General features: G+C 33.3%; 1 protein-coding gene and 1 long non-coding RNA gene across 2 annotated transcripts; both read left to right on the top strand.

Moving 5' to 3' along the window:
* Positions 1-13,206: 13,206 nt before the first annotated feature.
* Positions 13,207-14,009, top strand: LOC142231902 (regulator of telomere elongation helicase 1 homolog). Its single transcript, XM_075302565.1, has 2 exons — positions 13,207-13,394; positions 13,450-14,009. Exons 1-2 carry the CDS (start codon positions 13,334-13,336, stop codon positions 13,584-13,586), a joined length of 198 nt encoding a protein of 65 aa, XP_075158680.1. The 5' UTR covers positions 13,207-13,333; the 3' UTR covers positions 13,587-14,009.
* Positions 14,010-14,391: 382 nt separating this feature from the next.
* On the top strand, positions 14,392-15,145 carry LOC142229886 (uncharacterized). The gene is made up of 2 exons (XR_012720521.1): positions 14,392-14,874; positions 14,932-15,145. It is a non-coding gene; the product is annotated as an uncharacterized LOC142229886 (long non-coding RNA).
* The last annotated feature ends 1,740 nt before the right edge of the window (positions 15,146-16,885 follow it).

Consider the following 16,885-nt stretch of genomic DNA (forward strand, 5'->3'; position numbering starts at 1 on the left):
TTTTGGGCTATTCCCCATCAAGTTATAATGAAATCTGCAACAAATATGTATAATTTTATGCCTTTTTTACAAATTTAGTTTTCACTTTAGTGAAAAAAATTACGATTTTAGGTGGGTATTAAGTTCAAGTTTGGCCTCTAAAGCTGAGTACTATGTTTAGTTTTCAAGCTGAAACCCCGCTTATTTTCACGGTTACTTTTTTAATTTAATTAAATTATAAATACAAAATAGTTCACAATCAATTCCTTAGATCTTTTCCATTCATTATTTCGCAAGACTTTTTATAAATATAATCGTCTTCATAGAGATTTTTGTACTTTAATTTAGTGTTTTGGTGAAAAATACGAACATAGTACTCACCTTAAAATCGTAATTTTTCACGATTACTTTTCGTTAATAATCCATTTTATGGAATACAAACTTTATGAAAATTTGCTTTGGGCTATTTCCCATCAATTTAAGGTGGGTATTAAGTTCGACTTTTTTCACTAAAGTGAAAACTAAAACAGTAAAAAAAGGCATAACATTATACATATTTGTTGCAGATTTTATTATAATTTGATGGGGAATAGCCCAAAGCAAGTTTTCAAAAAGTTTGTATTCCTTAAAAAGTATTATTAGAGTAAAGTAATCGTGAAAAAATGGCGATTTTAGCGGCTAAACTCGAACTTAATACTCACCTTTATAATGAAATCTGCAACAAATATGTATAATTGTATGCCTTTTTTTACTGATTTAGTTTTCACTTAAAGGTGAGTACTATGTTCGATTTTTTCACCAAAACACTAAATTAAAAGTACAAATATATTTATGAAGACGATTATATTTTGATCAAGTCTTACCAAATAATGGATGGAAAAGATCCAAGGAATTGATTGCAACTAATTTTATATTTCTAAATTATTTAATTAAAGAAAGTAACCGTGAAAACAAGCTGGTTTTCAGCTTGAAAACTGAACATAGTACTCAGCTTTAAGGTGAGTATTAAGTTCGAGTTTTGCCGCTAAAATCGCTAAAGTGAAAACTAAATCAGTAAGAAAAATGCATGAAATTACACGTATTTGTTGCACATTTTATTATAACTTGATGGGGAAAAGCCCAAAGCAAATTTTCACAAAATTTTTATTCCTTAAAATGGATTATTAAAGAAAAGTAATCGTGAAAAAATGACGCTTTTAGCGGCTAAACTCGAACTTAATACCCACCTTTAGTGAAAAAATGACGATTTTAGCGGCAAAACTCGAACTTAATACTCACCTTTAAGGTGGGTATTAAGTTCGAGTTTATCCGCTAAAATCGTAATTTTTTCACGATTACTTTTCTTTAATAATCCATTTTAAGGAATATAAACTTTGTTAAAATTTGCTTTGGGATATTCCCCATCAAGTTATAATGAAATCTGCGACAAATATGTATAATTTTATGACGTTTTTTACTCATTTAGTTTTCACATTAGTGAAAATTAGCGGCTAATGCTTAGTACTAAGTTCGTTTCTGCGAAAAACCAACATCTTCATATATCTCCGTAAATAGGGTCTCAAACCCAGGGATGTTAACTTATTTATGCAAAATAATCTGCCTGCCTATTTTTTGGTTCGAAAAGTCCAGGGTTGTATAAATATATGTTTGAAAATGCTCAAAACAAAGAATTCGCATTTATTCCGCGCTAACGTTTTTTATATGGAGTATAACAGTTTTTCGTGCGAAAACGAGATCTTAGTATTAGGCTTAAACTCGAACTTAATACCCACCTTTACACTGTACTTTACACTGTACGAACAAAGATTTGTGCCTCCCAACCAGAAAAAATTAAAGTTGTTTTGATTTTATGCCAACATGTCCCCGCGACACGCGAACATGACCTTATGCGCTTTACAGACTATCCGTTATTCCGGACAACAGTGCTCGTGTCGAACATATCCCTTATATTGTGCACATTATAAGTTAAGTCCGAAGGCATAATCGATACTGCTGCATGTTTACCGATTATTTAGTCATCGCCGACAAATCGTATCAATCCGACACACTGTAAGATTATTTACAAACACCGACATTCCGTCCGGAATAACTGATAGTCTGTAAAGTGCATTATACAAGCGGATTTGTCTCCGCAACGTGTTGTGTCTCAGGATTTATCCCACCGTATAAGGTCTCCTTCACGCAGGTGAATTATTGTTGGCCATCCAACAAAAGGCCGGTACTAGGTTCATTCTTGCGAAAAAATTTATAGAAACCATTATTTCACACATAGAAAGCGGCGTTTATTTAGGTAACAGGGAGCGATATGGAATTTAGTTGATGGTTGCTGCTTGCTATTACAAATTGGGCAATTGATCTGCTACTCCTTTTAACCTTTGTATATTTTCGGACCAATAATATGATCCTTGTTTGCGTTATAAACCCTCACAAATAGTTTTAATAAATAAATTATTTCTTAATTCACATTGCATTACCACAAATGGAAAAAAATTCGCTAGTTTTTCGCATTTTTTGGTTTTGTATGGGCTTCAACGCGAAAACCGAACAAAGTACCGGCTTTAAGTCGCGAGATATTGTCGTGCAATATCATCGTGTAAACCAGATACATCGTTTGTACGATGCGTTACAATAGGGCTGTTTTCTTTTAGCACTGGATACCCTAAGCCGTGAAGGACTAAAAGAAAACAGAGTACTCGTTTATCCAGAACATCTCCAAAAAAATGCAACACTGTCATCAGCTGTTTAAAACAATCACAGAAAAGAAGCGAAATCTTGTATTTTTAATGAATGAAATGCTCCAATTAGTAATAAATATTCACTGCTGTGATTATTTATGACACTGTACCACTTTGAATTTCATGTTTTTCGATAAATTAGTCCCAATACATTGCTATTGTAAATTGAAGAATCGTCACTTTATCAAAATACAACCTGGCAACATCGGTGCGACTTGCACTGATGAGATGTTCTGGATAGAACACCAGTGCAACGATGTTCTCGATAGCCCATACAAATGTTGCATCCAGTGTTAAAAGAAAACAGCCCTAATATACAATCATTTATTGGCAAGGGCAAAGCGGATACGACTTCACGTTGAAGATAGTCGATCCATTAACAATTCATTTAATTTTGCATTTTCAGGCGTATCAACGAATAAAAATCTAAGCGCAATGAATTACTACGCGTATCATATGATGATTCGTACACATGAGGAGAATGTCATTCTGAAGTGCCGTCGGCTATTCCAGCAATTCTCTGTCGATATGTATGTCAAAGTCGAGACCACCATCGACAACATTGACTAGCTTCTTTGCAATGTGTGAAGCAGATCCATTCGCATCGACGCTGATGTACGTTGAAATGCCCAAGTATTACACTTGGAATCAATCAACAATGAAATTACAACGACGCAACAAAGATTATCTGATTCAACAAGATGTCTATATGCTTCCTCTTTTTTTCCAATAGGCTCATGAGTTTAGCTCCATACATGTATGAGAGAGTTGGAAAAAAATGGGTATGATGTTACGAATCTAAAAAAGAAAAGACATTCAACATTTATGCCAAAAGAAATTACTTCAAGTAAATTGTGTTTATTTTTATTTTGTTGTGCCTTTATTGGCAAAGTATCTTTGCAAATTGCATTGCAATACAAGACATAATGACCAATATGGTTTCTTTATAATTATATGACGATATTTCATTAAATTTATTTATGCAATCTCACATAAAGGCGGCAATTTAGCGGCTAAACTCGAACTTAATACCCACCTTAAGATGTAAATCATTAAAAGATGTATATTATGTTCCCTGCTGTTCTTTCTGCGTTAAGTTTTGTACAGTTTTTCTGAGAAAATAGGAATTTTTACTTAACAGTTTTAATTTTGGTTTAAAATGTTTCCCTCTTTTAACTTCTTTAATTTAAGTCACAAATTATTACACATTAGAGTTCCCCCGAACACAGCTATTTAGACATATGATTGCTACGAATACAATTTTAAAGAGGAATTGGAGAAAATTTTGCAAAGAAACCTGCCAACAAGCAAAATAGATAACGAACGTGTGTCAACCTAAAGCCGTGCACTTTTATCTAATCAAGAACAAAAGGCAATCTTGTTATAATTACAAAGTCTTTGCGACGCAAACAAGGAACCCCAGTTCCAGATTGGCCCCAGATGTTTTCCACTGATATACTAGGTCGCATGTATACTGTTCGTCCTAGAAATGATGAATGTGTTTATTTGCGACTGCTGTTGGCAAATGTACGTGGGCCAAAATCAATATGAGAGTTCAACTTCAGAATGATCAAAGTGCTGCAAAATTTTCTAAACAATTGTTAGCGAAATGGAAAAGTCTCAGTTGATGCGACATAATGATGTACACGCACTATTTCACCATTCAATCAAAAATTGCTGGTGATTTGGTAACATACAATTCCGTTGATTCCGTAACAAATCCCGATGATGTTGTAAATCATCCAACCGAGTTTTTGAGCTCTCTGTATTTAACAGGATTTCCACATAACTTGCAACTCATAGTTGGTACAGTTGTTATTATATTACGTAATTTGAATCCACCCCGACTTTGAAACGATACTCGACTTTCGGTAAAAATACTTATGATGAATTTGATTGAGTCAACCATTATTAATGGAAAGTACGATTAACGGAAATAAGAAAATCATTGTTTTTCACATGGGCAGTTATACGTTGCGTGATCACGAATTGGGAAACCATCCGCTTTGTTTGTGTTAACGTCAGACCAAAAGACAAAAAATGTGGTTTAAGGCCGGTATGCACCTCTAGCGAAATTTTCGGTAGCAAATATTTATTTAAGTCTACAACAAAAAAAAACAGGGCTGTGTACACAAATTTTAAACCAGTTAATCGCTTTTAAAAATTGTTAATATATGTTCCAAATAGTGTGTAAGTTAAATTGATGTTAATTTATTAACACTTTTCTGTTTGGTTTCATTGGCCTTGATGGCCAACCATTTATTTCGAGTTTCCAGAAGAGACTGATTGAAAAACTTAATGAAATAATAAAGCTAAGAAATAACTTAAAACTAAGGCACACATCACCTGAGGGAAATAAATGCAAGGTCAGCGAAATTGTGAAACAAATTCACTTGAGTTGAATTTAATATGAAAAATGCAGCGAGTCTGCTTTTCGTTTCTTGAGAAATAATGTTATTTTGGGTTATTAAAGAAATGCAGCAAGTCTGCTTTTTGTTTCTTGAGAAATAATGTTATTTTGGGTTATTAAAGAAATGCAGCAAGTCTGCTTTTTGTTTCTTGAGAATTAATGTTAATTTGGGTTATTAAAAGCGGATGCGAAAAAATTGAACAGACTTAGTGTCAGCAAAAATTTAAGTAATGGAAAATTCCTCTATTGTTAATATTAGGGGTGTTAACTCTTCCCCCCTTAAATCGATCGTCCGCGATCGATAAGATTAATAATGAAAGGTAAGTATTATGATGTAGTTAATTGTAAAAATGGACCTCTTCTTGCAACGTTTTCATTAATTAATTGTGGTTCAGGTGATATATGGATTTTCTGTTTATTTTTTATAACACAGATTAACATTAGTGTCACAATAATTATAGAAACTATTATTAATAAATCAGAACTTAAACTTAAAACATGAACATTCTGGTTTCTTTCCATTAATAGTTGAATTTTGTCATCATTCTGTAGCTGGTTTACAAATAAATTTTCTAAAGTTAACTCTGCTGTTGATACATTTTTATTTTCCTTAACAGTGGTTATTAAATTTGGTAAGATAAGTGTTTCAAACATTTTTAAGTTTACATTACTATAAGTTTTATTGAATACATTTATTTTACAATTTTCAAACTTTACAAGAAATGTTCCTTTTTGATTAATTTCAAATTTGTTACAATCATGTGTTAATTTTCCATAAAAATTTTTAAAAACAACAATTCCGGGTATAATCTCAACAATGGATGTTTTTTCAAATTTCCCTAATTTACATTCTGCTTCGGTAAATTTTAGGATACTGGTTACACAATTGTCTTCAATATCAATTAAATATTTTTCTAAATTATTTTTTACATTAACATCATATATTTTATTGTTTTTATCAACTAATAGTTCATATTTACTTAACACAATTGATTTATTGAGACGATTAGGGAGAGGTTCAAACTTTATTTTGGATAGGATATTTTGGGAGAATTGTGGAATTAATAGGGTAAGTATGATATTATTTTCTTGGAATGCCACTACGATTTGCATGCCCATATAACTGTCAAAATCGGTAATTAGATTAAGTTCCATTTCTGTCAAGATGTCCGAGGGTATGACACCCAATTTGCTTGAGAATATTACTTGTCCAATGTCGTCTATATGGTTACGGAAGTACAAAATATCATTGTTAATACGGTAGGAATGCTCGATAAATACAACTTCATCTTCCAAGGTTGCAATTCGATTTTGCATTTCTTCCTGGAAGTTTTTTATAAATTTACTTATTGTAATTTGCTGTCTGTTTATATGACGTGTTATATTCCTGATTTGATTTGACATGAAATCGTTTAAATGTACCAATTTATTCATATTTAACAGACTTGAATATTGTTTTTCATGAACTTTGGCTAGAGTTTCCCGAATCTCTTTTTCATCGTCACTATCCATTGTTCCTGCCACAAATTTCAATCCTTTCCCTAGCACATCTATTAAACCTCTCTTAGGTCTGGTATGAATACGCAGGTTGGCTATCTTTGCCTTTAATAAAATGAAATTCTCATTGATGGTGTGTAGAAGCTGCTTTTCTTCGAACGATGTAGCCTTGAGGGTGTCCACGTTTTCCGATATCAGCGACAGGGTCTCTTCGTACAAGGTCAGATTAATGCAATGTAGGACCTTGTCATAGCTACGGATCGTTTTAACTTCACCGATTTTTATTGGCACGTACCCATTGTTATTGGACAGATCCTGGACGTTAATCTGTTGGGCATATGCTAGTTTCATCCATACCAAAATAAATAAAAGGGTCTGCATATTGTATCCTGTAAAAATTAAAAGTTTGCGAAATAACATAATTTTGTTTTCACCTATTATGACTGTCTTATATTGTTTTTATGGACGATCCTTCCCGATTTAGTTTTTATTGTTGTGTTATAATTTTCAGCGACTATTTCCTGTTTATAGCGAGGAGATAGTTTATTCCCCAATCTTTTATTTATTTTAACGAAAATTATGTCTCCTTCCGAATAACGCTTTGGAGGAGTTCTATTCTTATTGTGATAATTTAAATCCGCGATTTGCTTTTCGGAAAGTTTTTTTATTGTTTCTTCTCTATTTTTTTTAAGGAGACTCGGATCATTACTGATTCTCCTTCCGAAAAATATATCTATAGGTCTTTTACCGGTAACTGTATGAACTGTGAAATTATATTCCCTTGTAGAATTCTCCAATAATTCCTGGAAAGTCCATTTCGGCATTTCTCTTTGGATACATCTCATTATTTCCTGGAGCGTTGAATGAAAGCGCTCAACCTGGCCATTGGAACAACTGGTATATGGAGCCGTTCTAAAAATCTGAATTTTAAACTCGTTTTCGATCATATGTTTCATTGACTCAGAATTGAAGGATTTTTCATTGTCCATTACTATTTTTCCTGGTACGAAGGAAGAAAGAATGTCTCTTAAAGGTTGACGTATGTGTTCTGTCGCTCTGGATTTAATTGGTTTAACTTCAGCATATTTCGAGAATTTATCGATCGCCGTAAGTATTAAATTCTTTCCCATTACAAGGATATCCAAATGAACTAATTGTCCGGGAAACTGTGGGATGGGTGTCGCTTGAATTGTGTCTTTCGGCGGATGACGTTCATATTTATTTTCCTTGCATATTATACAGGTTTTTATTATTTTCTTTATCTTTCCTGCCATGGATGGAAAGTAGTATTTTTCAAGTATTTGTACCCGGTTTTCTCTACAATTTCTATGTGCTCTGTTATGAGTTCTAATAATTATATTCTCTTGTTCTTCCTTATCTGTAACATCATCAACCTGTTTCTGTGAAAATCTTATTTTGTATTTCCCAAAATGTGAAGAATATAACTCTTGTATTTTTCCCATGATGCGTTCCTCGGTTTTAATACAATTTATGACCGATGGATTGAGGTATCGCTTCAAAATAGCTATCAATTTTGACTCACAATAATCCGTTTCTGTTATGATATGCCTATGATAGGTAGGGAAAATTATTTTAAATTGGTAAGTTGATGCGTTGTCTGTACTCAAAAATATCTGGTTCTTAAACGCATTGATAGGCGTGTCTACGCAATATATCAAATTTTGGGATGAACTTTCATCTGAATTTGTTGCTATTGATAAGGTATTAACCTTAGTTTCAGGTATTCTGGACAAGGCATCGGCCACCACGTTTGTCCTGCCTGGCTTGTAAAATAACTCGTAGTTATATTCCTCGAGTATTGATTTCCATCTCTTCATTTTGCTATTGTTATTTTTGTTGCTGAGGGCATATGTTAATGGTTGGTGATCAGTAAATATTTTTACTTTAGCTGATCCATATAAATAATTTCTTAACGAATTTAGAGCCCATATGATGGCTAGCATTTCTTTTTCGTTAGCGGCGTAGTGCTCTTCCGCTTTATTAAGAGTTCTAGAAATAAAAGATATCGGTCTTCCATTTTGCGAAAGCACCGCTCCGATTGCAAAATTCGAAGCATCTGTGACCAATACAAAATCCTTGTTATAATCAGGATAAGCAAGGATAATGTCCTCTGATGTAAGTGATCGTTTTATGTTCATGAAAGATTCTATTGCTTCGTCATCCAATGAAATTTCAAACTTTGATGATTTATGTTTGGACGTACGTCCTCCTTCCCCTCTTAAAAGGGATGTCAGGGGTTTGGCTAATTTCGAGTAATCCCTTATAAACCGCCTATAATACCCTGACAAACCAAGAAAACTACGGAGTTCCTTCAAATTTCGAGGTTGAGGAAAATTTCTTATGGCTTTCACTTTTTCTGGATTTGTTTTTATCCCAGAAGGAGTAATAATATACCCTAGAAATTCGACTTCTTTCTTAAAGAAGTGGCATTTGTCCAACTGGACCTTCATGTTGGCTTCTTCCAATGTTTTAAAAATATTTTTTATATGTGAATAATATTCCCTTTCGGTTGCGCTAAATATAATTATATCGTCTATGTAGACGTAACAGCATTTTCCGATATATTCCCGAAGTATGTCGTCCAGCGCGCGTTGAAAAATGGATGATGCATTCTTTAATCCAAAGGGTAAACGGGTAAACTCGTACTTCCCGTTGTTTACGCTGAACGCAGTTTTTTCAATATCAGATTTTTTTAGTGGAATCTGGTGAAAACCACTTTTTAAGTCAAGAACCGAAAAAAAATTACTATTGCCCAGTTGCGATATTACTTCAGATATTTCTGGAATTGGATATTTATCTGCCATGGTCACAGAGTTCAATTTCCTATAGTCAATAACTAAGCGGTATTGCTTATTTCCCGCCGCATCGGGTTTTTTTGGGACCACCCATACCGGAGAATTGTATGGTGATCTTGATGGTCTTATGATGCCATCGTTCAGAAGTCCTTTCACTTGGGACTCCACTTCATTTTTTAGAGATGCAGGGTACGGATAAAATTTCGAATATACCGGGGCATCTGAAGACGTTCGAATATCTGCCACCACTTTTGTCGTATATGTAAGTTTTTCATCAGGCTCGGAGAAGAGACCATAATGAGCGCTTACGATGTTCTTTATTACCTCTTTTTGTTCCGGAGTTAAGTTCTCCATTTCGATGTTTATAGAGTTAACGCTCTGAGTAGAGAGTTGCTTGAGGCAAATTTTAAAACCATTTTTAAATACCATGTAATTTTTATCAGTGTAAATTATTGCTCCTAGTTCTCTAAGAGTGTCATTTCCCAGAATTCCGTCAAAGGTTTTTAGAGAAGCCATCAAATAGAATTTAATCTCGTTATCAAAATTGAAAAGTTTTACATACGTGTGTTCATCTATTTTTATGTCTCCCACAATTGACTTAGCATAAAAGGGAGTTTCATTTGGTATACGTTTCTTTACTAATTCTGGTTTGACATAATTTTTACTAGAGCCTGTGTCTACGAGAAATTTTAAGATTTTTCCGCCCTCCGCTTTAACTGCAAAATATGGAAGCGAAGAGCTCATAAAGCTAAAAAATTAATATCGCTGAATTCTTCAAATTGCTGTGGCTCCGCTTCTTCCTGTTCATATCCTGTTGATGTGATATGTCCTTTGTTGTTTGTACTGCTGCTGGCTCTGAAAATTTTGAGGCCTTTTCCCAAAAAAATTATTTTGGTGCGGTTTATTCATATAATTTATTCGACGAGAATGAATGCTTGGGTCAACCTCCATTGGTTCCGGCTTTGTTGAGGCTTTGGTGGCCTTGGGGGGTTATTAGTGTTTCTTTGCATATTTGACTGAAACGGTCTTGTATTAGGTTGTGGAATATGGGCTAAGTGTGGATAAAACGTTTGGCCTTTGTTTCGATGAAATGTCTGTTTAGGAGGAACTGGTGGTGCTTGATATTTCCTTGAATTGTTAGCGTGATTCGTACGGAAATTTTGGTTTTCAAGCTTCAAACAAAGGTGTAATGCCTGCGGAAGGTCAATTGGCTCCCTCATTCCAAGGAGTCGAGGCAAGTCACCATTTAATCCCCTCACAAACGTGTCAAGGGCTTTTTCTCTATACGATTTCGTTATCAAATTCAATGCTTCATTACCCATTTGAAGACATCCCAATTTATTCAGAATCAGCGAAAGATGCGTGTAAACTTTCTGATAGAATTCTTGAATGCTATTATTCCCTTGAACCAAAGTCGTCATTTGGTACTCGAGAGTAGAGAGGTCTCTTTTGTCACCGTAGTGACTCAGTAGACATTGAGAAATAGCATTCCAATTTAATGGAGTATTATAAGATTCTAAGGCTATGTCGGCATTACCGACAATTTTGTTTCTTATGACGCTCAAAATACCATAGTATTTTGGTGTCCCTATTAGTGGCTCATAAATTGCCAAAATCCTATCGACACTTTTCTTCCATGAATTGAATTCTCCAGGTTGACCTGAGAATTCCTTTAAACATTTCACGACGTCTGGTATTTTATCCAGATCGCTTAAGTTTGTCCTATATCTCTCCTCAATCGACTGGTCACTTACGTTTACAGGTACTGCGTTTGGATTGAGGGTGGACTCTATAATTTGCGGGCCCTGTCTCCTTAAAACATCTACCGATATATTTCTTATAAGGTCTGTCAAATCGTCTATACTCAGTTGGGCATTTTGGGAAGTAGAAGGAGCGGGGTTTGGGGGAAGTACAGGGGGTCTTATTAGATTATTTGGGTTTGCCATCTTAATCTTATAATAAAGCAATAGATAAATTTACAAAACTTACAATAATTTATTTTTTGTTTATTTGGTGTTGTTGTATTGCTTCTGCCGCTGCTGTTGGGTTTTCCGCTTCTTGATTTTCTTCTTCTAGTATGGGATGTATTTTGTTGATTTTTTCACTTCTTTTTTATACTCGGATTTTTTCCTCTTTTCCCTCGATGATTTTTTTTCACGTTAGGTTAACAACCAATTGTTTTTATTTTCTTGTCACAGTTACAATTTTTTTAGCTAATTCTTCTTTTTAGTTTTTTATTTTATTTGAGTCAACATTAAGAACATGCACTCGCACAAAGCACAGTTTGCCACAGTTACAATTTTTTTTTTTTTTTTTACATAATTCTTCTTTAGTTTTTTATTGTATTTGAGCCACCATTAAGAACATGCACTCTCACAAAGCACAGTTTGATCTTAGCTTCTTATATTTTTTTTAAATTTTAGATTTTCACAATAACTTTTTGATTTCGACTTTCTATTTCAATGTTTTCATTATTTTTTCAATGTTAGCCAACAACGTAGTTTCTTTTATTTTGTGTTATTAGTGCCAGTTAGGTGGGCACATTAATACCGCCGGTTTGTAATTATACTACTACGGGGCCTAACCGATATTCTAATAAGTTTATTTTTAAGGACGCCAGTATTACACTTTATTTACCGGACCGGCCTCTTTTTTTTTCCTCGGGCTAATAATTATTGGTTTTTAAGGACGCCAGTGTTACACTTTATTCACCGGACCGGCCTTTTTTTCTCGGGCGCCAGTTAAATTGATGTTAATTTATTAACACTTTTCTGTTTGGTTTCATTGGCCTTGGTGGCCAACCATTTATTTCGAGTTTCCAGAAGAGACTGATTGAAAAACTTAATGAAATAATAAAGCTAAGAAATAACTTAAAACTAAGGCACACATCACCTGAGGGAAATAAATGCAAGGTCAGCGAAATTGTGAAACAAATTCACTTGAGTTGAATTTAATATGAAAAATGCAGCGAGTCTGATTTTCGTTTCTTGAGAAATAATGTTATTTTGGGTTATTAAAGAAATGCAGCAATTCTGCTTTTTGTTTCTTGAGAAATAATGTTATTTTGGGTTATTAAAGAAATGCAGCAAGTCTGCTTTTTGTTTCTTGAGAATTAATGTTAATTTGGGTTATTACAAGCGGATGCGAAAAAATTGAACAGACTTAGTGTCAGCAAAAATTTAAGTAATGGAAAATTCCTCTATTGTTAATATTAGGGGTGTTAACTTGTACATTGTGTTATTAGTATGGGGTAAGTTTTACGAAACTTTTGCCTACTTGTTAGAAACTGTGGAGAAAAAAACAGAATTTTCTTAAAAAAACTCTTTTATTTATATATATATATATATATATATATATATATATATATATATATATATATATATATATATATATATATATATATATATATATATATATATATATATATATATGTATGTATATATATATATATATATATATATATATATATATATGTATATATATATATATATATATATATATATATATATATATATATATATGTATATATATATATATATATATATATATATATATATATATATATATATATATATATATATATATATATATATATATATATATATATATATATATATATATATATATATATATATATATATATATATATATATATATATATATATATATATACTATGTTCACAAAAACGTAAAACCGAATTCAAAGTGCGCAAAATTACAATTCGGGAACAGCTCAAAGAATCACAATATGACGGAGGCATAAGGCAAATAAATGTTGAAGAATGTATTGCTAAACTGAAACACTATGGTTCGAGCGTACGAATTGAGGCATTAAGGAATCTAAGAGATACAATAGCAATAAATCATGGGATCCCTATGAAGTTCAAAGAGCTTATATGGAAAAGGCCATCATATGTCTACGAGATGGATCAAATGGTTTTCTGGAATCCCCAACGGGTATAAAATAATGTATAACAATGTAACCACCAATAAAACAAAAGCTTTCTCATAGGAACCGGTAAAACCTTATGTTCATCTTTGGAATGGCTGCAATCCCGAAAAGAGGAAATGAAGATGCAAATACAACAAACAGCACCGCCACCATTTATTTTAAAAACAATCCTATTTAAGCGGAGCACCTGTAAATGATTGCTCGTGCAAAGCCCAAGGGTGGTAGCTGGGGTCTTCCTAAAATAATATATATAATGGGTACTTGAGGTACCCATTCACAACTAACGCAAGCTATGTAAGAATTAAAGCGGACATCTTACTCATTTACGAGAGCGGTGGTTTTGGGATCCAGAGATCAATTGTGTATATATGTCGAGGTATTGCGAGAACAGGGCAATTCAAATAAAACACAGATCGATTTGTCGATTGCGAGTCCAAAAAAGAACTTGTGCCTTTCATCATCGTGTGGAATCGCGCAAAGATGATCTGGATTCAATGGACATTGAAGACTTGGTTAAAGTAGGTAAAAACTCAAAATGTGTCCATATTATGGAGCCAAAGAATTGATTGAAGATGCAGACAATGTATTTATGTCCTATAACTATTTATTGGACACATCTGCACGGAAAGCAAATAGAATTTAGCATTTTTTAGAATTTGAATTTAGCAATACCTCATAATATCGGAAAGATAAATAATAAATAATTTTTATGATTTTTTATAATTTTTAATGGATTCTAACGCTTGTCTGAAACGTTTGACCTCAAATATTTTCAAAAATTCATAATTTTTTCAGATTGAATTTAGCATTTTTTCGACAAAATTTAAATAATTTATACCATTTTATGAATTCTTAAACAGTTTTTAACCAATTTGAAACAAAAAATTTAACATTACCAATTAAAAATATGAATAAAACATGTTATAAAAAATTGAATGAAAAGAACTTCCTGTGTAGTTAAAATGAAGAACATCATTGGGAATACATCTTCTGGAAGTTCTTTTAAAGTTGTGCCTTTGGAAGAACTTCCAAATTTTTTGATGGGTAACTCTGCACTTCTGCCACATAGGATCCATAAATTCTGTTCCTGGTGTAATACAATTGCTACCGAATCGTTCGTGTTCTCTCACTTCACCTAGGCTCTGTGCTAATCGTTCCAAAGTTCAGCTTCCTTGGCTGAACGAAAACATCTACTACGCTGTTGATTCATTTTTGCACGAGGGACCACGCCGTCAATGGCCATAACCCTGCCAGCATTTCAAAGTTCCATTTCAACCTCATCGTTACCACAGACTCGTAAATGTCACTTCAACCATCATGAAAAGGTACATCAAAAAGTACATGCAAGTAATTTGCCATCCCTACTGTTAAAAAAGCCATTTTTTTTTGTGAAACGCCAAGCGCAACCAGCTTGTTATATTTTAATTAAATAAAAACGAAAATAAAGTTCTGAAAACATAGATTATACGCTTAAAATTGTGAAAGGTATATTGGTGAACAATTTGGTGATTTTCCAAATGGAATAAAGTGATTGTTTTTCAGATATTTTACAGACACGCTGCCTCCATGGAATAAAAACACTGGTTGATAGACGCAGCAACATGTAACTCGCTACTTGTAACTCAACATCATCATTAATGCCAAAAATTATGTTAAATGTAATGTGATAGTGGTATAAATGTTATATTTTTAAGAATTTGTAAATGTTTAATCAAATTAATAAATATCTAAACAAACGTGTTTTACTCGACCACAATGATTCTTTTACAACTATCTTAAAATGCACTTTTTCTGATTGTTTGGAGGGTCCCTTATTGGCGTCGTTCTAAATTGATCTATAAAGGCACCTAATAATTGCACTCATGCGAAACATTTTTGTAGTAACTTGGCGTGGTACAACTTCTCAATAGTGACGGCGCTTTTCCGACGAGTTTTTGATGTCGTATATGATTGTTTTCGACGTAGTGGGGATTCTCAAAAGAGTCCCCAAATTCAAAAAATGTTGGCAGGGAAAGAATAATTTTTGTGGTTTAATTAGAAAAAACAACTTGTCAATATAGTTGAATATGTCCTCCTGTTATGTTGAGATGGATGTTTGTATCATCGGAATGGGAGCAATTGTGAATAATGTCATTCATATCCAAATAAAGATTATCAAAATCGGGAACCTAAATAGAATACAGAAGAAGCTCATAATTATTTCCTCCAACTTGTTACATGTCACTCCACACTTACGCATTGTTCCCAGGCCAATTCACTGAGACAAGGATACCGTTCGCTTATGTAGCGGAAAAATTTTGCCCCATTTTTTGTTGTTGTTTTGTATTGATGTCTGCCTTAAGGTAGGTACTATGTTCGGTTTCCGCAGCGAAATCCCATACAAAACCAAAAATGCGAAAAACTACCGAAATATTTTTTCATTTGTGGTACTTTGTTTTTTTTTTTCGAGTTGAAAAACTGACGTAAAGCGCACAGTCCCTAATTAGATCGTGTTAAATCCTTCCATATGTTGAGATTAGTTAGTTTCAAAACATGGCGCCATTTGCAATGTGAACTAAGAAATAATTTATTTATTCAAATGATTTGTGTGAAATTACAACTCAAACGTGGTTCGCATTGTTATTTAAAAATGCAATAAGATCGATTGACAAAATAAAAATAACTTGGAGTGGTGTTTTCGTAATAACCACCATCTAGCGGCTCCCTACTACATGATAGAATAGAAATAATGTACATAACATGAAATTTATAGAAAAGTGTTAACAAAATAAAGTTCTATTTATTGAATTCATTTTACAATCGTTTCTTTTTACTGGGTCCCGAAAAGAGGAAATCCCGAAAAGAGGAAATGAAGATGCAAATACAACAAACAGCACCGCCACCATTTATTTTAAAAACAATCCTATTTAAGCGGAGCACCTGTAAATGATTGCTCGTGCAAAGCCCAAGGGTGGTAGCTGGGGTCTTCCTAAAATAATATATATAATGGGTACTTGAGGTACCCATTCACAACTAACGCAAGCTATGTAAGAATTAAAGCGGACATCTTACTCATTTACGAGAGCGGTGGTTTTGGGATCCAGAGATCAATTGTGTATATATGTCGAGGTATTGCGAGAACAGGGCAATTCAAATAAAACACAGATCGATTTGTCGATTGCGAGTCCAAAAAAGAACTTGTGCCTTTCATCATCGTGTGGAATCGCGCAAAGATGATCTGGATTCAATGGACATTGAAGACTTGGTTAAAGTAGGTAAAAACTCAAAATGTGTCCATATTATGGAGCCAAAGAATTGATTGAAGATGCAGACAATGTATTTATGTCCTATAACTATTTATTGGACACATCTGCACGGAAAGCAAATAGAATTTAGCATTTTTTAGAATTTGAATTTAGCAATACCTCATAATATCGGAAAGATAAATAATAAATAATTTTTATGATTTTTTATAATTTTTAATGGATTCTAACGCTTGTCTGAAACGTTTGACCTC

The sequence above is a fragment of the Haematobia irritans genome, chromosome 3 (assembly GCF_050003625.1).
Source record: "Haematobia irritans isolate KBUSLIRL chromosome 3, ASM5000362v1, whole genome shotgun sequence".
Taxonomy (NCBI): domain Eukaryota; kingdom Metazoa; phylum Arthropoda; class Insecta; order Diptera; family Muscidae; genus Haematobia; species Haematobia irritans.

Excerpts from the sequence above, each read along its gene's own strand:
- LOC142231902 (XM_075302565.1), top strand. The coding sequence starts at position 13,334 with ATGGAAAAGGCCATCATATGTCTACGAGATGGATCAAATGGTTTTCTG. Across the intron at positions 13,395-13,449 it reads TTTTCTGGAATCCCCAACGG|GAACCGGTAAAACCTTATGT; the intron begins GTATAAAATAAT and ends GCTTTCTCATAG.